The following is a 27,916-nucleotide window of genomic DNA, read 5'->3' on the forward strand; positions in this document are numbered from 1 at the left end:
CAGATCACTGGGTGTCAGAGCTGCTTAGGGCAATTCAGCCCTGAAAGCAGCTTTTATCTAGACAGCCCCAGCTTGCTGCCCTGTTGATGGGGGCAAGCTCACTCGGAAGTCCCTCTCCAAGAAGGGGTGTCTGCCTTCCGTAGGGAGGGAGATGGGCCTCTGGTCTTTGTTCCATGGGATACTTCAGCATTATCAGGCACTCTGCCTGTCTAGAGAAACTGTGTCTGGAGCAAAGGAAACAACAATATAACAGTAAAAATGAGATCATGTGTGTGAGCATTTCTAGTAAAAGACAGGGCTGGTGTGATCATTGTTGTTGTTACCACCCCTAACTTCTCATCATACACAAAGAGCCACAGAGAAAGCTTTGCCTGAATGAATGGGGTGGGTGTGTATACACAGGCACACATGGGCAGGCGCTCACAGGTGCACATGCAAGCATATGTGCATGTATGTGTATAAGCACACACATGTGTGTACCTGTGCATGCACATACACGCAAATAAATTCAGTCTGAGAAACAAGCTGGAAGAACAGCATGGAAAATTCATCAACTGAAAACAGTTCGTGTTGTAGAAAGAAGAAAGGTGATGTGCCCCTCCTCACTTAGCCCCAGGTTTACTTTGCAATCACTGGCCAATTGCTTAACTTTTCTACATGATTGCATGACTTATGAGACAAAAGTCACAGTTCTTCTCCCTTCCCTATCTACTGACCTATCGTGGTTGTAAGGAGCTAGGCTTACTGGAGGAGAAATGTACCATAAATTGTCCATTGAAATTGAAGGCCTCAACATTCTCAACCCTGTTCATTCAGAATCATGATACCATCCTTTTATCTGAAGTTAGACTTCCAATACCTTTCACCATCCACCAAATATAAATGCCAAAATATAAATATGTTCCAAAACTGTGACATAAAGATTTTCTGCAGTTAACTGCCCCTTAGCCTGATACATGAAGAGGGGTAGGGCCACTCTCATGCCCTCACCTGATCTTAGAGGTAAAGTAAGATTAAACATGGGTGGACATGCTGCAGTACCGAGAGACACCTGCCAGCAGAGACAGAGTCACTATCAAATATTTATGCCTGAGGCCATTTAGTGAAGAGTCAAATAGCCCTAAACAACTCATTAAGTCTGGGGAGCACTATCAAGAAAAGGTTAAATTATACTTAGTGAGCTGTATTGAAAATAGGCAGAGCATAATGAAACGGCAGGTTCTAGACCATGGTCATTGGAGATGTCCCTGAGGTGAAATCTGAAAAAACAAACCTGCAGCCCAGGAAGAGAAATGCAGGTGAGGGCTCTGAGCAGATAGATGTCATACAGGGGCTCACCATAGCAAATGAGCTCAAATGATTTCTACATTTAAAAAATGTTTCTAGGATTCTGGGAAGAGGGCAGTGATGGTGGTAACAGCATAGTTTTTTTTTTAGTCTTTCCAAATCCCTACATAAGCACAGAACACCCATATATCAAAACTGAAAACCCATGAACAATATTGACAGCAAAATTTGAAGATAAGGCATTCTCCTAAAACTTCAAAATGCAAGTGAGATAGGTCAAAGCACCAACAACCACAAGACCCGCATGGTATCAGCATCTGTACAAGATATAAGACAGGAAAGAAACAGGCCTGAGAACAGGAGAACCCCTAAGTAGCCAAGAGATAGTTGCTAGAAATTACAGAAAGCCAGTCTGAGAGCAACTTCTGAAAGTGGGAGCGGCTTTGCCCAGTGCAGGGGACCAGGAGTACCACAGTCAGATCTGAAGGGGCTGGAGCAGCCTGGCCAGCAAACGTCATTGCAGGAAAGGGCCCGCTTGGAGAAGAAAGTTCTGGGGATAAAATCAATATTGAGTAGGAAAGGGATAATAGAGAATAAATAAATAAGAGAATGTCCAGATAAAAGTGAAGGAAAGAAACAGTCAGAAACCTCAGAAAGCAAACTGCCTTTTTTTTTTTTTTTTTTTTGAGGCAGAGTCTCCCTCTGTCACCCAAGCTGGAGTGCAGTGGCATGATCTGAGCTCGATGCAACCTCAGCCTCCTGGCTTCAGGTGATTCACCTGCCTCAGCCTCCCAAGTAGCTGGGACATAGGCACCCACCACCATACCTGGCTAATATTTGTATTTTTAGTAGAGACGATTTTACCACGTTGGCCAGTCTGGTCTCGAACTCCTGACCTCAGGTGATCCACCTGCCTCAGCCTCCCAAAGTGCTGGGATTACAGGCATCAGTCACCACACCTGGCCAAACTGCCATATTTTTGAATACTGTATTAAAAAAAGGAGTAAAGGGAGTTCTGTGAAATAAAAAAGCTCCTGAACCCTAAAAATCCAGGAAAACTAATCTCACATAAAAATATGTAACAGAAGAGCATCAAGATCAAATATCATTCAAAATTAAAATAAGAAAACAAAAACAGGACACAGAGGGCAGAATAACACGCCTACAGAAAACAAAATCATGCCAGAAAGACGTGCTTATTGGATGAGTCAGAATCTAACCTTCTGTTTTAAAATGAGCTAAAACAATAATACAAGACATGAAAAATAACGTAAGTCATTGTAAGAAAAACTCAGAAATGTGGTGCTAGAACTCAGCAAAGAATTTGCAATAAAAGAAAAACTATTTTCAAAAATGAAGGCTAATCTATTAAGGGAAGGAACAAAAAGCCAATAAACACAACAGTTTATGCCTTATAAGAAATAGAAGTTAAAAAGAGGAAATTTTTTAAAATGAAAAAGATGACACACATCAAAGACTCTATTTTCTTGTTATATAAAGTGTTGCTGTCAAAAACTCTGATAATTTTAAATTTCCTTCTCTAATAAGTCATTTGCTATTTTGCTTAAGTGCCCAAAGTATTTTTTTCTTTTTATTTTAAAGTCTGGCAATTTTACTAGAATATACATGAAGATCCAACATAGAAATAATAGAAAGACCTGACAAAGAAAACTGAATAACTAGAACAAAACAAAATACTTAAAAGTATAACTCCATATTGAAGCTACTTGTTAAAAGAGCACACTGTATACCTAAGAATATTAACCCAGAATGAGCGGTAGCAATGTGTATTCTAGTAAAATTGCTGGACTTTAAATAGAAAGAAAAAAATTACTTTGGACACCTAAGCAAAATAGCAAGTGATTTATTAGAGAAGGAAATTTAAAATTATCAGTTTTTGACAGCAACACTTTATATAACAAGAAAATGAGTAGCATCTTTAAGATACTCTAGGGAAAAATATATTATCAACACTCAAATAATTCAAGGAATATTTCTCCAGGGACCCCTCTCTAAGGAATTTACTTTAAAACAAGCTTCAGACAATGAAAATGACTACAGAAATAGCAACATAATGACTGATGTGAGCAATAAATATAAATACTTACAGAACTATGACTAAGTAAGGGATAAAGAGGAAAGAGAAGCATATGTAATGGCTATCTGCCCAGGGCAGCTATGTGTAGTACAGTACACAAAATCACAGGAGAATGGAAAGAACATATACAAAAAAAAAGTTGAATGCTCTCAATTTTTATATTAATAATGGTAGTAGTAAAGATTGTGACTCTAATACTGTGTGTAAGGAGAGGTAAAGTAAATGAATAATTACAATATATTCTAATTCAACTATCACATGTGTTTCTGAGAGACATGGTTCTCAGTGTGAAAAAAGAAATGCAGATATGATATAGACGAGGTTAAATAAAAAGTCCTGTCGTCCTGAATTTGAGTTGGAAATATCAATATGAACTCATGATGCACCTTGTCATATACATATGTATGTGTATTTCATATAGATGTATGTTTATACTGATATACATATATGCATGCACATATATATTTCCTAGCTCTGTTCACTCAAAAAAATAGACAATCACCAACCCAGTAGCAAAAAGCTTCCATAGCACCCAGAATATGTACTTAAAATACTTTTTCCCACTAAGAGAAATCAGGGCTTTTGAGGAAATGGTTGATTCCAGGTCTGGAGAAGAAGTATTTTGCCATATCATATAGCAAAGAAGCTTTAAAAGTCTACTAGGGTCATGTCAAAAGGACCCAGGAGGCTACCACTGACCAAAGACATGATCATTTGAGCTTTCAGAGGATAGTAATTGTGATTAATTAAAACTCAAAAATATGTTTAAATTCATGGATTCATAATAATGTACAAACAGTTAATTGGCCAGCTTCAGAGGATGATAGGGAACCAATTCAGTATCTTGAAATGTATACATAAGGAGAAATAATTCAGCATTTATTCTGCATTTTCTACATGAACCATATTACTCAGTAACCCAAATAGTAGATTAGGGGGAGCATCTTTTTATAAATATATTCCAACTAATGTATGAGGAAAGAGGTAAATAAGTAGAATAACATTATTTTGCAACTTGCAATAAATAAATGGTTCTAAGCATTGAGCTTTGTTTGATAAGTGCTAACACGAAAAAAGAGAGCAATAATCAGACACAAAGTATCTCCTGATGAAAGAACATGACCTGTAGTCTTGCAAAAGGATCTAGTTGGCAATTTGCAGGATAGAGAACATGTTGAACTACCCCATGGAGAAGGAGTCAGCAAAATTCAGAATCTGGGAAATGCTGCAGTCAAATAGCCCAGTTTCTTCAAAAAGAGAAAATATGGAGGCCAGGCGTGGTGCCTTTTGCCTGTAATGACAGTACTTTGGGAGGCCATGGATCACTTGAGCCCATGAGTTCAAGACCAGCCTGGGTAATATAGTGAGACCTCATCTCTACAGAAAATTTAAAATTTAGCTGAGCATGGTGGCATGTGCCTGTGGTCCCAGCTACTCTGGAGTCTGAGGTGGTAGGATCACTTGAGCCCAGGAGATGGAGGTTGCAGTGAGCCAAGATCATGCTACTGTACTCCAGCCTCGGTGATAGAGCAAGACTATGTCTCAAAAGAGAAATGGATGAATTATTATATTTGCCTGGATTGTGGTCATGATTTTTATTTACTGGGACCTAGGGTGCCCATCAAAATGGCTCTGTATGCCACAGCATCCATGGCATTTAGTTCAGTCAGTGGATGTGGATGAAATTCAATGCTATGGATCTGAATAAAAATTGTACAAATGATCCACATGAAGCATTGAGCACTCTTCCGTGGTACAATACACACAGGCCTCCAAACTGAGGCAGATCCTTACTGTTGTGATTCATAGTGATGATCGAGAACTTACTTTCCTTTGTATTATGCTTTATTTCTTTGCATTGAATTGAGCAGATGAGATTGTTTAGCAAAAGTAATAAAACCAGGACAATCATTGTCTAGCCTATTTTTTTAAGCGATGTACTGTTTATTACTAATTGATTTGTGTCTTCTTGCAGGGTGCTACAATGTGCTTAAAACGAAACCCAGTGCTTAATAGACTTTTCTGTACTCAACTGTCTATAACCAATCAGTATTTTGATATTTGTGGGTTCTTTATACAGTTTAGATATGAATGAGTATTAAACTATGTTTCCAATATGTGGTACGTGTAAGAATGAGATAAGGCAGTTCTTTTTTTTTTCTTTCATAAATGAGTATTAATAAAATAGGTTTGTTTGAGAGAAGAGGAAAGAGGCAGGTGACGTCCCTCCTCTGCCCCCCATCCCAGATCCTCCCTGGGGACCATTTGATCATCCTACAGCTCCATAGGGCTTCAGAGACCAAGGCAGACCCTCAGCAAGGGAGTTATGGGGACCTTTAGATTGTCTGCTCAGCATCAAGCCAGCCTCACTGCTAGTCTTACTGTGACCTTGATCTTCTCTCCAAAAACTGGGATTTTTGTCCTGTTGCTTATGACACAGTCTCTCTCTGCTTCCTGACCTTGTAAACACTCCAGTTACTAGGTTTCCCTTATGACACTGCCTTGCTCCCGTGTCCTCTCTGGGGACCAGAGCCTCAACCTGAGCACCTTCTCTCATTGGCTGACACCTTTGATCCTGCACAGCCCATGCTTCACTAGGCTAAGCGACTGCAGGGGCCACTGCAGGACTTTCTGGGATGGAGGGTCCACTCACCTCAGTATAGTGACCATACTCTCACCTGTCCCCTCATAGTGGCCTGCCTACTCTTTGGGCCTGAGCAACCTTCATATGGTCTGTCCTGGCTAGAACTGAGCCCCAGGCTCAGGAATTTCAAAAGAAAAAAAAAAAACACTCAAAAGCATTCCCTAGAGATTTCCTGGGGAGCTGAGCCCCTTTTCAAGCCTTGAACTTGGACTCAGAAGATCTACATTTAGTTCCTGGCTAGACCAGTTATCTACTTCATATGCTGCAGACCAGCCACTCAACTCCTCTGAACTTGAATGTCCTGATTTTTAGAGGGAACACTGTAACTCCACTTGCAGCACTACAAAGTTGCAGCAAGCATAACGGCATTTCCTGCATGTGTGAAAGCGCAGTGACTGGCCTATATTAGGTGCACAGTAAACACTGAGAGGTTTTCACCCCTTTCGTGAGTGGAGATTACCTCTCAGGTGCCTGAGGTGCAGCCTCCCACCCCAACTCCTTACCCAGGAAGAAGGACAAAACAAGTCAGGAAGCACACAGCTTCTACCTGGGGATCAAGGCTCACCTTGACTCCTCCTGTCCCCTGGAACCACTCTTGCTAACTCTCTTGCCTCTCTGGTTTTAGACCTGCTCACTTTGATCCACAAAGTTGTGTCCATTGCCTTCCACTTCAGCAGCACTTTTGAAAATCAACCTAGCATCTGCCTGTCTTCTCATGGTTCTGACTCAACCTGTCTTAGCGTAGAGCTGATCTCATGTCTGCCCTACCTGAAGTACCTGCCAGATTCTTCCTGCTTGAAGCAAGAGCCTACCCCTTGGGCAAAGATGTGGAAATAATTAGAGTCTGTCCCCAGCAAGCCTCAGTCCAGTGCACAGCTAAGAGAGGTCAATAGTGTATGGAGCAGCTTCAGAGAGACACTATAGATAAAACAGAATAACAAGAGTCCCCTTATGCAAAGTCACAGGTACCCACAGCTCTGGTGGGTCAATCATGAAAATCAGACTCTGGTATTAAATAAGGTTCTGAAAAAGACAAGGTGGATCCGGGACTCATGTAGGGACAATCTGACAAGGCTTGGAAGTCTTCAAGGCAGAAATCTGGGAAGGGTTTAATCACCCCCAAAGGACCCTTGGACCGAGAAGGAGGAACCCTCAATTTTGGTTCCTTCTCCAATACTGATAGGCTCAGAAAAGTCACTTCTCCCTAAAATGCTGTTTCTCCACCTGGACAATGAGGTGCAGAAGACTAATGTACAAGTCTCATCGAGTATTAGATTCTCTTGAGAATGCTTTTTAAATGTTTCAAGTATTGCCTTCTCATCCCCACCCAGGATCTACTAAATTTGAATCTCCAGGTCCCTAGAATCTGTATGTGAAAGGTCCTCAGGTGGTTTGGAAAACACTGAATTCAGAGATCGCCAAGGTCCCACTGTGCTGTGACATTCTCTGATGACTACAGGATTGCAGACAGTATGAACAAAGGGAACCAGCAGATGAAGCTGGAGCAGCCCACACATGAGAAGCAGGACAGCCCTCGCACAATGAGCAATACACTCAGAAACTCCACACCCCCAGAGGCAGTGCTGGTGGGAATCATAAATTGATTCCAAGCAACTCTGGGCAGATTTATGAGGGTCAGAGCCACCCAAGGCAGCGAGGACCACCATGCCTTGAAGGCTGCTGGGAGCAACAGAATTCTGGCAAGATAAATCATGGGTCTGACACAGGATGGCAAATCCTCTCTTCCCACGGAATCCACTTTAGAAAGCGTTCCCTCTCTAGGCCCATCCATCTGAAATCACTGAAAATCAAAACAAAATTTTGTGTATGGAAACCACTGGAGACTAATGTATGTCCACTGAATTGGGAAAGTACAGGTCCCTTTTATTGAGAAATGACCCTGGAGTCCCTCCTTTATGAAATGGAGGACATAAATTTTGAGATTGGATATCTGCTTCCCACAGTGAAAACTTGAATGCAAAGTTACACACATTTTAAACTGTAGTCATTGTGCATCTCTAATGCTGAATGTTGTGCTAAGCACTTTGCCTAGGTCATCGTCTAATTCTCACAGAAAGTCTAGGTGGTATGTCTTACAGTCTCCAATTGTTCACATTTTAAAAACTGAGGCTTAGAGAGGTTGTACAATCTACCTTATGTCTCACAGCTGGCCAGCAGGAAAATCCAGAATGAGAACACAGCCTATCTGAATCCAAAGCCTAAGCCCTTCTTCCTCCCTCACCAGATGTCTCACCTTGCCAGAAGTAGAAGCCCAGCATCTCTGGGAATATTTCAGAACCCTCAGAATAATCTAACCTAGGCTGAAGTGGTTCCCACTGAAGGTGAGATGCTCAGGTAGTGTGCCAAGTCCCTACCTTTAGATGTCTTCCCTAGCACTCTATTGAGAAGAATATATATACACACACACACACACACATATATATATATGTATTCATATATATATCTAGAGAGAGAGAGAGAGAGAGACTATGTATTCATATATGTATTAGTCCATTCTCATGCTGCTAATAAAGACATGCCTGAGACTGGCTAATTTATAAAGGAAAGAGGTTTAATTGACTCACAGTTCAGCATGGCTGGAAAGGGCTCAGGAAACTTACACTTATGGCAGAAGGGGAAGCAAACATGTTCTTCACATGATGGCAGGAAGGAGAAGAATGAGTGCCCAGTGAAGGGGGAAGCCCCTTACAAAGCCATCAGATCTTGTGAGAACTAACTCACTATCATGAGAACAGGATGGGGAAAACTTACCCCATGATTCAATTATCTCCATCTGGTCCCTCCCATGACACGTGGGAATTATGGGAACTACAATTCAAGATGAGATTTCGGTGAGGACACAGCCAAACCACAGCTATCTACCTATCTATTTATCTATCTATCTATCTATCTATCTATCTAATATAGATATATGTATTCTTTCATTTTCAGTGTTGAATTAACTAAATTAACTGCCACGCTTCTGCCCTGTGATTGATAAGGCCACCCCCACACCCAGGCTGCTTGCTGTAAGGAAAGCTTGGGTCTGCAGAACAGGTTTCAAGGAACTATAGATAAAGAGAGGAGTGGATTTCACAACTTCTTTTCTGAGGTTTTATTTTTCTCCCTGCCCCCATCCCTCCTCCCCAACCCACTGACTTTAAATTCCCAGGTGCTGTTGGCACGGGATCCATATTCACAGAAACTCCCCTGGCCACATGTCCTGCTGTCCAGGACAGCACCAGCCTTGGGTACAGGCAGGAGTCAAGGACACACTCACATGTTTAGAGTTTGGGACTTAGCAGCAAAATTTCCTACCCCCTTGCTTCTTTTAATATGCCAATCCAGCCTCTTTTACAGACAAAGGAAGTAGATCAAGATCCCCTAATCAATAAATGATGAAGCTGCCCCCAAACCCTGGTGTTCATGCTGATTTCAAAGCCTGTGTTCTTTCCACATCACCCCTCGTGTGGTGACGTAGCACAGCCCACATATATATTTTGGGCACAGGAGTGAGTAAAAGGGCAGCTGGTCAAACTAGCTCTGCCAAAAATGCATTCTATAAAGAGTCTGAATTAGCAGGTTTGCCCTCTTTATAATAAAAATAGAGGATGAGCATGGTGATTCATGCTCATAATCCCAGTATTTTGGGAGGCTGAGGCAGGAGGATCGCTTGAGCTCAGGACTTCAAGACTGCAGTGAGCTATGATTGTGTCTCTGCACTCCAGCCTGGGTGACAGAGTGAGACCCCCATCTCAACAAAAAGTTTTAAAAATTAGCTGGGCTTGGTGGGGTAGGTCTGTAGTCCCAGCTACTCAGGAGGCTGAGGCAGGAAGAATGTTTCAGCCCAGAAATTCGAGGCTGCAGGGAGCCATGATTGCACCACTACCCTCAGCCTGAGCAAGAGTGAGACCCTGTGTCTAAAAAAAAAAAAAAAAAAAAAAAATCAGAAAACTAACAATCAGCCATTCACACCCAAAGAGAATGGCTCCATTACCTTCTAGCCCCTGAAAAGACCATCCTGAAACCAAATAGAAATAAACATCTTCCTTTGCAAAAAAAATTTAAAAAATAAATAAATAAATAAATAAATGAAGCCCAGAAAAGTGTTGAGGACTCCGTGTTGAGTAGCATATGCATTAGAACCCCACCCAGAACTTCCACCTCCCAGCCTCTGGGCCAGGGCAGCATGACAAAAACCCACGACAACTGGCCCAGTTTTCAGATTAGCAACCCTGCCCGTGGCAGTCTCAATCTATTGCTTATAATCGGCAACCCAAGTTAACCTTTCCCATTTACATAATTAAATTAGTGCAGTCTTCAAAATGTTTTCACTTTAATGTCTTAGCAAAATTATGCACGCCCAAATTAATGTTTCCATCATTTTCCTTAGACTAGAACTTAATCTCTCTTTTAAGGGAATTTCTGCAATCTTACGAGATTTTTGTATTTTAAGTAAAAGTAGTTTATCAACAACACCTTTTTAAAAGTTTTTATAGGTTGTAAAAATGTTAGAATTTTGGCCAACATGAGATCTGACAACTCCCCAAGGTTTGGTCTGGCTCAAAGATAGAAAGTTTGAAAGGAAATGGCCCGCGGGGGGTGGGGGGGTGCAGTTTGTGCTGAGTGTTCCTGTGTTGCCCCCAGAAGGCCACCTAGGGACATTGGGTGGGACACAGAACACCAGGAAGTGGGTGAGGGGGGGCTGGGAAAAGGAGGAGCATGCACCAAAGACAAATTTGACCTGTTTTTCCATTTTTTATACTCTGTTGCTTGGAGAGCCTGAAAGTTGCTTTCGTTGCATTTCCAAATGCAAGCTGGTTTTAATAAGAAGCCTGAGCCCTGCCTTGCTGCAGGTCTGTTAGGAAGCGTCTGACAGGCAGGCCAAGCCATGGCCAGGGAGTGCAGGGCTTCCTCCTCCCACCACCAGCCTCGGTCCCTGGGCCAATGTAGCATCACCGAGCTTTCAATTCTCTTTTTCAATTGTCTCCAAGCTAAGAGGCTCCTATAGGCAATGCTAAGCCTTTGGGAGCAGGTTAGTTGCAGTCAACAATAGCACAGATTGAGCACCTGTTGTTTGCCCAGCACCGTGCTAGGCTCGGTGAGAGACTGGGAGAGGACCCAGCTACTGCCCACGCCTGTCCCACCTGCAGGGGCCTTCTCCCCTTCCTGGAACTCCCCTAGCGCAGTGTTGGCTGGGCCCTCCTGTGGCTTGCTATTCTTGCTGTCCTGGCCTCCCTTTGGGTCTCTCATAGTAGCCTGTAAGCTTCTTAAGGCCAGGGTCCATCTTAAGTCTGCCCCATCTTTGTCTCTGACTCAGGGTCTGGCACATAGTAGGCTTTCTATGGAAGTTTCCAGTTTGATGGCTGATTGGTGTTTCTTGCCCTGACCTTGGCGCCATCTTGGATGGAGGGTTTGGGGCCATGGAGCAGATATCTCAGAGGCCACCCAGGGAGGCCCCTGGAGGAGGGAGGGCCTGGCCACATGAGTGACTGCTTCTCCTCTTGTGCCACAGTTCATTGGCTGTTCACCACCTGTGGGGCCAGCGGGCCCCATGGCCCCACCCAGGCACAGTGCAACAACGCCTACCAGAACTCCAACCTGAGCGTGGAGGTGGGGAGCGAGGGCCCCCTGAAAGGCATCCAGATCTGGAAGGTGCCAGCCACTCACACCTACAGGTGCGTATGAAAGAGGGGGAGGGGAGGGGCAGACCACCCCTCCCGAAGAAGCCTGGAGTCTTGCCTATGGGTGCATTTTCCTGGGGTGCCCAGGCATGTCAAGGTTCAAAGGCCACAGACTCAGGCCCATAGGGGGTATAAAGGTTGGAGATGGGGAGATTTGGGAGAGTGAAATATGGCAACAAAAGAAGATGTGTCCTTTGTCCTCAAGAAACTCACAGGCTGTTCATGGAGGTGATATGCATGCATGAGCTAGCTTCAGAATTATTGCTAATAAGGATAATTATAGTGGCCTGTTCATTGAATATTGCTTAATGCTCTTCAAATGAGGCATGCATGTAAAATGTTTGGGAAACAGAAGCACAATGCACCTGAAAGCTGATGCTCTTATCCTTGCGCCTCCTTTCCTGGGCTTTCACTGTTGGTAAGAGAGCAAACTGTTCTGGAACGCTCCTCCCAGCCCCAACCCTACCCCAGCTCCCAGTATTCCCTTAGAGCAGAGCCAGGCTGGAACGAGATCCAGCTCCACTTGGCCACTTTGAGGCCATGGCATTGAATGAAGCTAACGGTAAGACTGGAGGGCTGGTGGAGACCCTGATTGCAAGACCCCCTCCTGGAGCATCTGGTTCTGCAGGTCTGGAGTGGGGGCTGAGAACTGACATTTCTAACAAGTTCTCAGGTGGTGTCAATGCAGCCTTTTAGAACCTCTGAGCTCGATCAAGTCTTGGACTTAAATAAACCTGGGTGGCCCCCAAACGAGCTCTATGACTAGGCAAGGCCAGCGCTGCCATCCTTGTTTTACAAATGAGGACACTGAGGCTCAGAGAGTCAGGAGCCTCTCCACAGTTACACATCCAGAAGCAGCCTCCACCTCCAGAGTTCTGGGGCAGGGCCTCATGGGGCTACTCCACGGAGCATGGCAGGGCAGGTTAAAAGGAAAGCAAAACCACTATGCCTTGTGGGAGCAACGTCCCCCAGGGCTGAAACAATAGGAGATGAGCTCGCCTCCCCTTCCCGCAGCCTCCGGGATCCACCACATCCTGGGCCTCCTGGGAAGGAGAAGGACTTCTCAAGTTGCCCTGTTTTCTCTCTCCAGGTTAACATTTCCTGTGGCAGCCCCATCCCTGGGGCCTCAGGGTAAATGTGTTATGGGGACAGCCCTAAGTGCTTTTTAAATGGCACTCCGGGCAGAAATGCTATAACAAGATTTGGCTACAATCAGATTAGCTGCTACAGTGCCCACACACCCCCAGTAAATATCCCGGAAGACACCGGACCACCCCTGGCCCTGCTACACCAAGCAAGCCAGACCTCCCCTTCCTGCTGAGCCAAGCCTCCGTGGGGCCCAGGGCGGGGAGGAAAGGACTCCTGGAGAGGAGGAGAGGAATGCTTGCTAAGGACCCACAGGTGTTGCTCCTGTATGAGCATAGGGTGGGTAGCATTATTATTGGTGTTCCCATGTTTCCAAGCGAGAACTCTGGAGTCGGAGGAGCTTAGCAACACATGTAAGGCTGCACAATCAGTGATGGAGCTGGGATTCAAACCCAGGGTGCTCTGGCTCAAAGTCTGTGTTGATTCTACTAAAGCCCATGCCTGGACTCTGGGAGGCATGCAGATGGCAGAAGGGACAGGAAAGGAAGGAGGGCATAGGAATCACCCACCACCCACCTCCTGGAAGCCTCTGGAAATGAGAGGCTATGAGAGGGGCCCAGCCTCCTGAAGGGATATTGGGCAACACACCCCGTATACAAAAAGCAATATGAAGGAGAAAGCAGAGGCGCTGGGAGGCGCACAGGAAACCCAACAGTAAGCCCCCAGCGGAGCCCATTGTCCTACCCCTGCCCAGGGCAACTCCAATGCCAGCTTGGCCAGAATTCCCCTGCTCCCTGTCCCACAGAGGGGGACAAACTCTCAGGAGATCCCTTGCATGGGGATTCTCTTGGGCTGTGTTCCCCCGAGACAGTGTGAATCAAGCTCACTTCCAAACTTGCACAGGTCAGCTAATCTCTTGAGACTCTGTTTTCCCATCTGTAAGTGGCAGGGGCTGTAAAGGTGACATATAGTGCCTGGCACAATGCTTACACGTGGTGGGTGCTCCCTGGCCCATGGGCGGAGAAATCAGCTGAAGCAATGCTGCTATGCAGCAGCAGGCAGCAGGCAGCAGGCAGGCAGTGTTTCCAAGAACACGCCGACCCCATACGCGGTAGTTTCTGACTTTTCCTGTCTCCAAAGACTTTTCTCTGACTTCCTCAGATGAGCCCTGTATTCTGAAAAATTTGGACTGCCAGATGAACTACACTTATTAAATAATAATTAATTCATTTTCCCATTTATTATTAATCACAGCCACATCTAAGTCGAGTCAGGTTTCTGATCTGCATGAAGTGCCACATTATTTCCACAGTGCATTCATAGAATCCCAGCCAAAATCAGAAAGCTGTCTCCACTCATCTCTTTGAAATATTGAGACTGAGGCCAGCTCCGGGCCCCAGCACTGTCTGGCGATTTTGCCTCTGTTGAAGCAGGACATTTCGAAGTGTCCAAATTAGTAAAGGAGGCATTTTGGTCTGGCCTAAGATAGGACCATATCAAAATGGAAGAACCAAAACCAAAAGCCACTCAGTTGGGGTTTTTGTCACTGCTGTTTTTGAGACAGAGTCGCGCTCTGTTGCCCAGGCTGGAGTGCAGTGGTACCACCTCAGCTCACTGCAACTTCCGCCTCCCAGATTCAACCAATTCCCCTGCCTCAGCCTCTCGAGTAGCTGCAATTACAGGCATGAGCTAATTTTTGTATTTTTAGTAGAGACGGGGTTTCACCATGTTGGCCAGGCTGGTCTCTAACTCCTGGCCTCAAGTGATCCTCCTGCCTTGACCTCCCAAAGTGCTGGGATTATAGATGTGAGCCACCACACCCGGCCAGTCATTGTTGTTTTTGAATACTTGTATTTTAACCAAATAAAGGGTCTAACAGATATTCCTGACCCTCACCTCCTCCTTGGCCTTGGAAGAGACTCAGGTCTTAGATGACCTGAGTCTATTGGTCACATAACTTAGTAATCTAAGAAGCAGACGGTTAATGATTTGATTTTTAGACCACTTCAAAATGTCCCCAAGTCAGAATATGACTGAGAAGTCAGCACCCTTTCTCTGAAAGACTTTTTCTCCATAGTAATTATTACTATTTAATAAGTGCAGTTCATCTGTTGAAAAAAACACAAGATGCACCAGAGGACGTGAGAAAAAGGTGCTTGGAAACAGAAAGGTGGGAGCCGAGCCCTAACGAACCCACCCATCCTGGAGGCATGGCTGCCACCGAGGCCTGACACTGGGACGGCTCCACTGACTTCTCTGCCCGCTGCTGGGGAGGTGAAAGGAAGGGAGGGAATGCTACCAATCCCCAACTTCATGCCAAGGGGGGGCCACCATTGCCTGGGGCCTCCTCCAGGATGTACACAGTTGGAAACACCCCCACTCTTAGCTGGTAACTTATCCTGGGCCCACCTCCCACCCTCCACAGCTTTGCCCACCTCCACAGCTTTGCCAAGAGTCCCAGAAAGAGGGAGAGGAAGGGGGTGCGGGGCAGGCAGGAGGAGACAGCAGGCTGGCATGGGGGCTTGGGTGCAACCCTGGAACCCCCATCTCCTCCACCCACCATGTCCTGCCTTCCCTGCCCTGGACTTACCACTTCCTCTGAGAGCTGATGCAGTCTGTGTGTCCAGGTTCCTGGGCTTCATTCTCCCCCTGCTCTGCAGATCTCAGTGACCCATAGTAAGCACCAATTAGGATGCTGTGCCTGACACCAAGTGTGCAAAGGTGATGAAGATCCAGCCCTGCCCCAGAGGCGCTGCTGCCAATGGTGGTGGTGGTGTGTGCACAGGCATCTCCATGGGGTGTAGGGAGAACTACAGTGGAGGTTTCCACAAGGTGCTGCCGCGGAGGCCGGGGGAAAGGCACTGCACTCAGCTGAGCTTGTGAATGGCTTCTGCCAGGAGATGGGCACCTGGGTTAAGTTCGAAGGCCCTAAGCATTGTCTACAAAAAAGCGGGTGGCCAGAGCCTGCGGTGAGCACAAGAAGTCGGTACTGCCGATGAGAAGTCGGGCAAGGCTGGCCTCGGGGAGCCGAGGCTGGAGGCAGCAGGGCCAGGTCCTGGGGCTGCAGTGTTACCCCCCAAATGCCTCTCGCTCCCCCTGGTGACAGCATGAGGGTGGAAGTGAGAGAAACGGCCTGGAGGTGGGGAGAGCAGTTGGAAGGGAGTCACTGTCACTCAGGCCAGGGTCAAAAGGACTGAGCCAGGACAGGGGAAAGATGGCAGGGGAGGGTCAGGTGCAGGGGACAGGCCCAGAGGTGCTCAGGAGGTGGGATCAGCGTTAAGTTGAGGACTGAGTGAATGTGGGGTCGGGTGCAACGCTGGGACTACATCCACGCTCTGGCATGGACTGAGGAAGGGAGGACAAGGAGCACAGCCACTCTTCCACGAGTTTGGCTGAGAACAGGCAAGGCCAGGGCAGCAGCGAGAGGGGCCCTGATCAGGAGGCCTCTGGGCCGTGGTGCTGAGTAACCATGGTGTCTAGAGGGTGGGTGGCTGGAGCGGATGGGGGAGTGGGAGGCCACTGCAGTGCCATGAGAAGAACGTGGATTATGGGGTTTGTGCTGGGGAGGGGGACAGCATCCTCGTGTTGTCATAAAATGGAGACAGATGATGGCACAGCCCAGCTCTGAGAGGGCTGTTGGGGGACTCAGTGAGAGCCCACGGGTGGCCTGCCACAGGCAGAGGCGCCAGCACTCAGCCCAGCCCGCCCCCTCTCTCTCCCTGACTTCTTTCCTCCTTCATCCCTCTCTCCCCCTCCAGCCTGCCTGCCTTCCTACCTGTCTAGGACCAGCATCCTTCTCAGCCCGCAGTCCTGCCCCCATCTCCTCCCCACCCACTACCATACACACACAGATCGTATATAACACCATTTGTCAAGCATGGCCCATAGCTCCCGAAGGCAGTCGTCGCACAGCTCACCTGCTCTTCAGACATAATGGACAAGAGGCCCCAGGTCCTAGCTGGAGCCAGCTGACCTTGGGCCACAGCTGTTCCTGATGGTCTCTATCAATGACACTCATTTCCTCACCTGGGGCACCAGCGTGTGCAGCCAGACAACGCCATCATTCAACTCCACAAATAGCCATGAAGCCCTACTGTGTGCAAGGCACTGAGCCATGGAGCCCCAACTGTGTGCAAGGCACTGAGCCATAAAGCCCCTAGTGTGCAGGGCACTGAGCCATGGAGCCCTGCTGTGTGCAGGGCATTGAGCCATAAAGCCCCTACTGTGTGCAGGGCACTGAGCCATGGAGCCCCTACTATGTGCAGGGCACTGAGCCATAAAGCCCCTACTGTGTGCAGGGCACTGAGCCATGGAGCCCTGCTGTGTGCAGGGCATTGAGCCATAAAGCCCCTACTGTGTGCAGGGCACTGAGCCATGGAGCCTCTACTATGTGCAGGGCACTGAGTCATAAAGCCCCTACTGTGTGCAGGGCACTGAGCCATGGAGCCCCTACTATGTGCAGGGCACTGAGCCATGGAGCCCCTACTGTGTGCAGGGCACTGAGCCATGGAGCCCTGCTGTGTGCAGGGCATTGAGCCATAAAGCCCCTACTGTGTGCAGGGCACTGAGCCATGGAGCCCTGCTGTGTGCAGGGCATGGAGCCATAAAGCCCCTACTGTGTGCAGGGCGCTGAGCCATGGAGCCCCTACTATGTGCAGGGCACTGAACCATAAAACCCCTACTGTGTGCAGGGCACTGAGCCATGAAACCTTGCTGTGTGCAGGGCACTGAGCCATACCGCTCCAACTGTGTGCAGGGCACTGAGCCATGGAGCCCCTACTGTGTGCAGGGCAGTGAGCCATACAGCCCCAACTGTGTGCAGGGCACTGTCCCATGGAGTCCTACCATGTATCAGGCACTGAGCCATAACACTCCTACTGTGTGCCAGGCACTGAGCCATGGAGCCCTACTGTGTTCCAGGCACTGACTAGACTGGTAGAAAGGCCTGAGACTCTGGAGCCTCACAGTCTCTGGAAAGACCACAGGACAGAAAAGTTTAATAACAGTCCACAATGCCAGTCAGGTTCTAGACAATAGTAGGAGAGATATCACAGGCATGATTAATTGCCAAAGTAATTGTATGGATAGCCATCGCTATAAAGGGCACAGACCAGGGAATGTCAGAGATGGAGGAATTAGGAAAAGATGGATGGGCTGCAGGCAGAATTAAGTTTGAGTTCAACCTCCACCACCGATGCTCCATGTGACTTAGAAAGTTGTCTTCCCTCCTCTCCACAGGCTCCATCTGCAGAGCGAGGGGCTATAGAGAGAGGTCACTGAGGTCCCTGCAAGCTCAGGTGTTTCAAGGCACTTAGGGCTACACTGGCCAGGAAGGTGCTAAGGGAGAAACAGACCATGAACCTTGCTCACTGATGCAACAGGAGTGGAACCTGGGCCGGCCCCACTGAGAAGCACCTGCCTCCACAATTGGGCCCTTCAACCCTGACTCCTATCTGGATAATACAACTATATACCTGATCAGAAATCTCCCACTGACCAAGCTCCATCCACACTCACACGCGTCATGTGTGATCACAATAACCCTGCAGGGTGGGTAGGACAGACCTCACCATCCTGATTTCACAAATGAGGAAACTGAGAAACGGGAGAAAAGGGCCTTGCCCAGGATCCCACGGGGAGTTAAAGGCAGAGCCCAGAGCAGGATGCCACTCTGCCGCTCCTCCAGAGGGTGTGCCGGAAAGGAATGGGGTGCTTCTGTTTTTCTGAGCGGCAGTCCACTCTCTCCCGCAAGATCCCCCCGTGTGTGTGGACACTGTGGATGTGCTACACCCCAGCTGTGCTCTCATTTCAGGATCCGGCAGGCAGCCTCTTTGATTTGCTGCTAATTCTTTATTTAAAAAAGATTCACAACTCAATTACATCAGGTAACAATGGTTCACAGTTTATAATACAAAACACAAACCCAGTAAACATCTCTTCTGACCAGGGGACATGGATTTAGATGAGGAAAAAACAAAAAATTACAGCATCAGCTCGTTGAGAGCAGTATCTTGTAATTTCCAGTAAATTGGAATCACTGCGAGTCATTTTCCCCACTTGAGTGGCAGGTATATTAATTTCTTGTTGTTTCTCAACCATCAGAAATAAATTGTTTACAAGGGATGGGGAGAAAGCTTTGGAGAGACAGGCTGAGGCTATTATCATAGCATGAGTTTGTGTAACGTGATTCACAGGGTGCAGGGGTCTTCAGAAGAGCTAAGGCTGCCCTGTGCTTTACACAGAGGTGGGCCCTGGGTGAAACTGAACAGCCTTGACCCCAAGCCCCCTTGGCCATGCCCTGGTTCGCCCACTTGGTCCACTTCTGCCTTCCAGAAGTCACCCCCGGAAAAGGAGTGGACAGGCTCACCCATGGGGGCACATGATGACAGCAGCTGCCATTTGTCACTCACTGGCTACCCTCTGGGCTCTGAAGTAGGTCCCTTATAAGCATCATCTCATTTAAGTATCATAACAGCCTTCCAAGGTAGGTATTATTATCCCCTTTTTATACATGAGGAATCTGGGCTCAGAGCGGGGGTAAATAATCACCCAAGGTCTCAACAGCTAGTGAGTAACACTGGCAGGGCCAGGACTGGGGAGAGGTAAGCAAAGCACCTTGGGCAGAAAATTTAAGGAGGTGCTTCTTCTTGGGGTCAGTCAAGTGCAAGGTCCTCCCTGGGAGGGAGGCACCTCGCTGGGCTCAACCTACTCCTGGCCCTGAGTGGCAGAGCTGGGATTTGGATCCAGGTCTGTCTGCATTCAAGCCCTTGCTTTTCTACCTGTGGCACATCCCACTCCTAAGGCAATCAGTCCTGTAGTAGCAACTAGAAGCTTCCAGAGGAGTGAAGCTCTAATGGTGGAATTTCAGGCTTCAGGGGACTGATGAGGGAGCTACTCCTTCTAGGACTCCTGGAATTATTTCAGGTAGGCAGCTGCCTGCTCCCCCTGACTTTAAGCCAGCCCCTTGTCTGGGTTGGAAATGTGGGGCTGAGGCCACCACCCAGGAAAGTACAACCCAGCCACGGACACCTGCTTGCCAAGCTCTGCTGTCTACTTTGGAATCTAGAGAGCTGACCCCAGCCCCAGGTCTTGCCTTGTGCTTTGCATGGGTTTGCAGTCTTCTCAAATTCGCTTTGTATGCCCATGAGAGCAGGGGTTCTTGTCTTCATTTTCTTCCTCAGTAGTGGAAGTTGAGGCTCTGAGAAATTGACCATGTTGCCTCAGGTCACACAGCCAGAAGAACGGGGACAAGAACCAGCAGATGACTTGGAGCCCTGGGCTTTTTCCATCCCACCCCACCATCAAGAACTAGGTCAAGACATAGATGGGGCTGGCCTTCAGATGTGGTTGAGGGGAGCGGGGTGGGAAAAATAGTAAAGAAGGCTTACGAAGGGTAAAAGGAGTCAGGAACAAACAACGTCTAAAATATAATAATTTGGCTAAATTTAAACATACGAAAGAGTTCAGAATGATTCATAATGCATGGTTGATGCAAATGACTATGCAAATGATGCCAAAAGGAATGGGCAGCATGACGCTTACCTCTCAGCCACAGCAGGAGTGGGTAGGATGAGGACTTTGTCTTGGGCTGAAGTTTTCCAAGCAAACCACATCTTCAGGTGGAGATGACTTTTTTATGCAGCCTGACCAGGACCCAGAAACCTGGGGCAGTGAGCAGGACAGAGTTGGGGCCCATCCACACTGCTGTCCCTAGACTACAGGAAGCCGCCACATCATCCCCTGCCCAGGTTCACTGAGCTAAATAATGCTGCTTCCTCTTACCTTTCACCAATAAGCCTTCCTTTTTCTCAGCCTTTTAATTATTGTTATCACCTTGTCCATTTCTCATGGATCAGGAGGGAGTGTTTGGCTGAGAGTCTGGGAATTAGGAGGGGCAAATAGCTTCTCAGACCCCTCTCTTTGTGCATCCCAGCAGCACATTGGGGAGGAAATGACCTCTAAGAGGGGATGTGCAAGGGTTTGGACCATAGCCAGCCACTGACTGGCTGTGTGGCCTCAGATGAGTTACTTAGTCCCTCTGAGCCTCAGTTTCCTCATTTGTCAAATGAGATTAATAACATTTGCTGTTTATGGCTATTGGGTGATGCCGTGTGCCTGTGAGCATGCATTGTGTCTGGCACATTGGAGGATGCTGGTAATCAGCCCACAGCCCTCTCCAAACCTACAGCCCTCAGCTTCCCACTCCATCCACCTGCTGCAGCCAGACATACCAGAGGCTCCCTGCTTCTTCACTTCCGTTCACACAAGTCCCAATTCCCACCACCTCTTTCTGCTTGTCTCAGAGCCCTACCCATCTGCAAGCTCCATGTGAAGCCAACATCAGCCTTCCTCACCCCATCGCCACACCCCACAACCACCTGTCACAGTCCCCCATCTCCCTCCTGGCCCTAAGCACCTGACGACCCTTATTTTGGCCAGAGATTTGCAGCTTCCCCGGGGCTTTCACCCATGAGCTCGTTTTGTTGGACTATCATGTTGTTTGGAATGAAAATGATTCTTCTCTTACTAGGGAAGGGGCTGGGGCTCAGAGAGGGCACAGGGGCAGGAAATGACCCCACCTGATCAGGGAGCCTGGGAGCACTCCACTTTGCCTCCTCAACATAGCCACCCTATGGTGAGACTTCTCTTTTCATCATGAAGATCATCCCCTCAGTTTCTTTGTGAGCTCTTGAAGAGCCTGGAGCTGTCTCAGGTCCACAACGCCTTACACCCCTCCCAACATTCGATAAACTCTCATCAATGCCCAGGCACTCACCAGGGCAATGGGCACTAGATTCTCCATTTGCATTCCATGAAGACCTCAGTTCCTTGCCTGCCATGTTCGCAAACAGCCTCTGCAGAAGGGCCGTGGGCTCTGCCTTGTGAGAGCTCCGGGAGGCCCCTCACACACTTGGAAGAAGGGATATTTCCTGGAACTGTAGATAAAGGAGCTACTATGTGCACATGGGCAAAACTGCCTTGCATCTCTTCCTGGTTTTTTGTAAAAGACCTTGGATCTGAATACACAAGGATGTGAAAGTCTGCCGAGTCCCATACCCTGGCAGCTGGTCCCTGGGGACACATTTGTTAGCTGGTGCATTAGCTGTCTTCAAGACATGCCGCTCTTCTGATATGGTTCAGAAGAGAGTTCTTTTTTCCCCATCCTTGCTTGACTTCATTGCAGCAACCTAAGAGGCAGCAGAAATCATCTCCCATCCCCACACTCTGTTTTTATTTTCATCATGATGGGTTGTTTGTTTGTACACATATTTCTCCAGAAGGAGTTACCGGTGAGATGGGAATAGATGGTCGGCTCATATACACTGCTCTCCTCAGTCATTCTGTGAGGAACCTCCTTGTTTCCAGACCCCATGGGGAGACTTTACAACTTTGTACCAAGTCAATTATGGCTACTACCATCATTAATAATAATAATAATTAACTAATACTTGTTGAGTGCTTATTACATGTCAGCCACAATTCTAAGACCACATGTCTTAATTTCTTTAATCCTCATAGCACATGTAGGCTAGGAGGCAAGTTCACTTATTAGCCCCATAGTATAGATGAAGAATAGGGAAGTTACTTGTCTAAGGTCACATGAGTCCATTGATCTGGGACAAGGAGAGAAAACCATAATGAGGAAATCCTAGGTATTCAGAAAGCCATCACCCCAATATGCCACATTCATATAGTCTCCTCTCTCTCTCTCTCTCTCTCTGCTGTTTCCCTCTCTCTCTCCCCTCCTTCTCTCCCTTCTTCCCTCCCTCCTCCCTGCCTTTTTCCTCTCTTTCTCTCTTGCACCCTTTACTAGGCTTTCACCTTCTTAGTTCTGTGACTGAGGCAACTCCCTGTCCCTCTCTAAACTTGACCGTCCTTTCCTGAAGCGGGGGAGAAGAATCCCTTTCTCCAGGGACTGATATGGGGGAGAACCCTCAGACCACGACAGCGATGTGCTCAGCCCACTGGAAGCTGCTGGGTTGGCAGGAAGGGGGACAGTCTTCATACCACAGCGGGAGCCAACGTTCTTTGTCCCATTGCAGCATCTCGGGCTACGGGGCTGCTGGCGGGAAAGGCGGGAAGAACACCATGATGCGGTCCCACGGCGTGTCTGTGCTGGGCATCTTCAACCTGGAGAAGGATGACATGCTGTACATCCTGGTTGGGCAGCAGGGAGAGGACGCCTGCCCCAGTGTAAGTGCCCAGAGCAGGGGTTTCTCATCTGCACTCTCTCAGGCCCTGGGAAGGCCTCTTGGAGGCACCAACACTCAACACCCTCCTCCTGGAAGTTCATACCAGGAGAATGAGACAGCAAAGAGTAATTAAACAGCAGCCTTGCAAACTCCCAGCACCCCAGTGGTTCACCTCTTGCCTGTGCTAGGGGGAGGCAGGACCTGGCAGAGCTGGCCATCCTAGCAGGAACTCAGCACCCTGCAGGGTGAATCTCCTGGTTGGGCCAGGCCCCACCCTCCCTCACCTGAAGCACAGCTTTTGCTTGGGAAAAGGGGCCAAAGCAGGCAGCTATGTTCTAGCACCCAGGACCCCCAGCTCCTTCTCCAGAAACTTATTTGAGAGCATCCTTGGCAGAGAGATATGGGAAGAGGGGCTACCGAGAAAGCAGTTTACTTCCACCAAATAAATTCAGGGCTCCTAAGAGCCAGGCCCTGGGCTAGGAGCTGAGGAAGCAGGAAAAGTAAAGTTCAGTTTTTCCCTTCTGCTCCTTTGGGGTTAAGGTGAAACGACAGGAGTAAGCTTAGCAAGTGCAACCTTTTGCATAAAAAATGTCTCAACTCCAACTTTTATTTAGCAACTATAATTGGGACTTTCCAACCTAATATAATATATTAAGCCATTAAATTACAGGCTGCTATAATTTTCACAGGAATTTATTGAGTGCTAATGTAATTCCTTCATCTAAGCAGAAAGATTGCATTATCTTCTGCAAGGGACTTTCACTTGATTGGACTGTAATCAGTTATGTCTTTTCACAGGACCGTGTCTTTTTTAAAAATTCAATTGAAATCTAGTTGTTCCTCGGGGTTGCTGCACTTTATCATTTTTATTAATCAATCTACTAGCTCTCAAACTTTGTGGATGCACGGGAAGTTCCCAAGCAGGCAGGAGGAGGCGATTCTGGGCCAGGGACAGAGGGCAGCTCACTCTGCTGGTTGGGCAAGGCATAGCAGGGGCATGTGGGGAGAGTAACTGGTCTTCCCTGTGGCTTCACGTCTCCACCTCTGAGGAGGCACTTGGAAAGGGGGAAAAATGGCGGTTGTCAGGCACTACCTCCATCTCCAGTTCTCACTAGGCAGAAAAAATGGTGTCTAGACACAGTTCTCAAGATAATGAAGTGGACTCTAAGAATTAAACTGCAGGGGCCGGGTGCGGTGGTTCAAGCCTGTAATCCCAGCACGTTGGAAGGCCAAAGCGGGAGGATCACTTGAGGTCAGAAGTTCGAGACCAGCCTGGCCAACACAGCGAAACCATGTATATACTAAAAATACAAAAATTAGCCAGGTGTGGTGGCGCACACCTGTAGTCCCAGCTACTCAGGAGGCTGAGGCATGAGAATCACTTGAACCCAGGAGGCAGAGGTTGCAGTGAGCCAAGATCACACCACTGCACTCCAGCCTGGGCAACAGAGCAAAACTCTGTCGCAAAAAGATTAATAAATAAAAAATAATTAAACTGCCGGATGTGGCAGCTTTGCTGGTTCAACTGCACATCTATGGGGGCAGCGGGGAGTTGCCCTTCTATGTACCTGGCCACACTGGAGCTCCTGTGCTGGAAATGGGCTCCAGCTGCTAGAATCCTCCTCCCCACCCCCAACCACAGCACATGTGCACATACACAGCCCTCCGTCTTTGCTTCTCCAGTGCCTCCCAAACCTCGCCTGGTGGCGTGAGTCTAAATCAGGCTTTCTCAACAGTGGCATTATGGGCATTTTGAAGCAGGTAATTCTTTGTGGCTAGGGGCGGGGGTCTGTCCCGTGTATTACAGGATGTTTAGCAGCATCCTTATCCTTTACTCACTTGGTGCCAGTAACAGCCCCTAGAAATGACAATCACAAAAGCCTCCAGACACTTCCAAATGTCCCCTAGGCAGCCAAGTCTGTTCTAAATGTTAAATTCCACCATTACCATCCCCTGCAAGGCAAATATTGTGAAGAGCCAGCCCACAATCCAGACAGCACTCAATTCATTCAAATTTATTTAACCAATATTTATTGAGTACCTACTTAATGCCATCCCTGTTACAGGAACTTGGAATATATTGGTGAACAAAAGAAAGATCTTTGCTCTCAAGGAACTTACATCTGAGGAGAGGGAGGGGGAAATATCTGGGGAAACAGTGACCCCAGCAAAGGCCATGTCCCAGAGGTTCATCGATGCTCAAGGAACACTCGGGCTGGAGGACAGGGAGCAAAAGGAAGGGTAGGTAAGAGATGAGGCAGAGGTAATAGGGCTGGATCAGGCCACTTTAAGGCATGTTGGAGCCATAGGAGGGTTTTGAGGCAAATGGTGACATAATGTCGTATGTGTATTAAAAAGCTCACTCTGGCTGCAATGTGAAGAATCTACCATAGAAGAATCTATGGACACAAGGGAAGGGTCAAGACAATGAATTCAAGGGCTATGGCATTAATCCTGGCAAGAGATGATGATGGCTTAGACTAGGATTGTAACAGTGGAGGGGATGAAAAGTGGTTGAATTCTGGGTGTAATTTGAAAGTCAAATCCAAAAGGATTTTCTGCCAGACTGAATGAGAAATTAAGAGAAAGAAAAGAGTCAAGGATGACTCCAAAAATTGTGCCTGAGCCACTGGAAGAAGGGAGCTACCATCACCTGAGTTAGGCAACACTGTGGAAGGAGCAAATTTGGGGGCAAGATCAGGAGTTCAATATCAGACATGCTGAGTTGTAGAGGCCTGGTAGACAGCCACAGGCAGACAGGTGGATGATGGGAGACAGGCCGCTGGAGTTCAGGAGAGAGTTCCAGGCTGGGGATATAAATATTGGAGAAATTAGCATAAAGTTGAGACAGGATGAGATTGCCTAGGATGCAATACAGATAGAGAAGAATGTGAAGACCGAGCTTAAGGGACCCTCAACATTTAGAGGTCAGGAAAAGAAGAGGAACCAGCAAAGCGGGACAAAGAAGAGGAACCAGGGAGGTAGGAGAGGATGCAAGAGGATGGGGAGTCCTGGAAGTCAGGTGAGGAAAGGGCAGCAGCTCCTCCAAATGCTGCTACTGGTCCAGCAAGAGCCTCGACCACTTCCCACCCCCACCTGATCTAAAGGAGACATCAGAAGCAGGGGTGCAGGGGATGAGCATGGATCACAAAAGATCTTTCTTTTGTTCACCAATATATCCCAAGTTCCTGTAACAGGGATGGCACAAAGTAGGTACTCAATAAATATTGGTTAAATAAATTGGCTCTAACTACAGGAAAGCCCATCCTCAAGCCCCACTGCTGTCTCCTCCCCATCCCAGCAATCTCTGGATCTGTTCATGAGGGGAGGGCATCACCTAGGGGTGGAGGTCCCACTGCTGCCCGCAAGCCAAGAGGGGAGATGGAGCAGAGGCCGAAGGGGTGGACCTTCTCAGCACCACTGGTTCAGACTGGGCAGCCCCTCCATCTCCAGGTGAGGAGGCAAGTCCAGGGAGGCGGGGTGCCTCACCAAGTATAGCCCAGCAAATCTCTGACAGAGCCGTCAAGAACCCAGACTGAGCAGGGTGTGATGGCTCACGCCCGTAATCTCCACACTTTGAGAAGGCTGAGTCAGGAGAATCGCTTAGTTAGTGACTAGCCTGGGCAACACAGCAAGACCCTGTATCTAAAAATAAAAAAAAAAAATACAAAAATTAGTCGAGCATGGTATTTCATACCTGTACTCCCAGCTACTCAGGCGGCTGAGGCAAGAGAACTACTTAAAGCCAGGAGTCAGAGACCAGTCTGGGCAACATAGCAAGACCCTGTTTCTTAAAAAAAAAAAAAAAGTCGAGCCTGGTAGCTTGTGCCTGTAGTCCCAGCTACTCTGGAGACTAAGGCAGAATGATTACTTGAGCCCAGGAGTTCGTGGCTACAGTGAGCTATGATCATGCCACCGCACTCCAGCCTGAGTGACAGAGTGAGACCCTGTCTCAAAAGAAAGAACCCAGATTGGACCCTGAATCCTGTGCTCTGCCCAGCTGACAGCTCACATCCCTCAGACCCATCCCCAGGGCCAACCCTCAGGGCACATTCCCTGCAACTCACGCCTGTGCCAGGTGGCAGTGAGCAGGGTCTCCTCCCAGGAGTCTCCCCCCAGGCCAGGACATAGCTGCACATACATATGGGAAATGCCAGCTCTCTACAATAGCAATTCAGAGCCTTCCACCCACACTAGATCCACTCTAAGAAATATCAAATTATTTCCATCGTTAAATCCAAAATGCCATGAAACAAACTGCATCTCGGCTATTTATCTGGAAATTTCTGTAGTACTCATTGCCGGCACCCCTGAGCGCTTTAGCGTAAGAAGTGGCTCAAGAAGAATGGCTGCATCCACTGGCTGGTCACGAAGCAGCATCGATGGAAAGTGATGTTTTACTGGCTTTTTTTTCTATTAAGTGAAAGAAAAGTCACTTTCCTCCAAGGTCAGGCTGATGTTTGAAGAATTCGTCTGAGCTGTGGTGACAAGCAGGCGTGGCTGTTTTTGAAGCACCATCCTACTTCTTCAGGGATTCCAGGATTCTGTTACAGAAATCTCCAGCACAATCCTGGGGACTCTCTAATACCTGAGCCCCAACCAGGAGCATATGTGGGCCCAGAAGTGAATCTAAATTAGAACAGCAGCTGGCTGGGCACGGTGGCTCACGCCTGTAATCCCAGCACTTTGGGAGGCCAAGGCAGGCGGATCACCTGAGGTCAGGCGTTCAAGCCAGCCTGGCCAACATGGCAAAATCCCTCCTCTACTAAAAATACAAAAATTAGCGGGGCATGGTGGTGTGCACCTGTAGTCTCAGCTGCTTGGGAGGCAGAAGTTGCAGTGGGCCAAGGTCGTGCCATTGCACGGAGTAAGATGGCAAAAACAAACAGATAAGAACAGCAGCCATTTACTCAGTTCCCACCAT

At 47.7% G+C, this 27,916-nt stretch overlaps 1 protein-coding gene across 1 annotated transcript in view; it reads left to right on the plus strand.

The window, feature by feature from the left end:
- Positions 1-27,916, plus strand: part of ALK (ALK receptor tyrosine kinase) — a 738,088-nt gene that overhangs the window by 666,660 nt on the left and 43,512 nt on the right. Inside the window, exons 12-13 of the mRNA XM_019021235.4 lie at positions 11,545-11,707; positions 22,843-22,993. Coding sequence (XP_018876780.4) covers positions 11,545-11,707; positions 22,843-22,993 — 314 coding nt within the window. The remainder of the gene's footprint in view (positions 1-11,544; positions 11,708-22,842; positions 22,994-27,916) is intronic.

This window comes from Gorilla gorilla, chromosome 12 (assembly GCF_029281585.2).
Source record: "Gorilla gorilla gorilla isolate KB3781 chromosome 12, NHGRI_mGorGor1-v2.1_pri, whole genome shotgun sequence".
Taxonomy (NCBI): domain Eukaryota; kingdom Metazoa; phylum Chordata; class Mammalia; order Primates; family Hominidae; genus Gorilla; species Gorilla gorilla.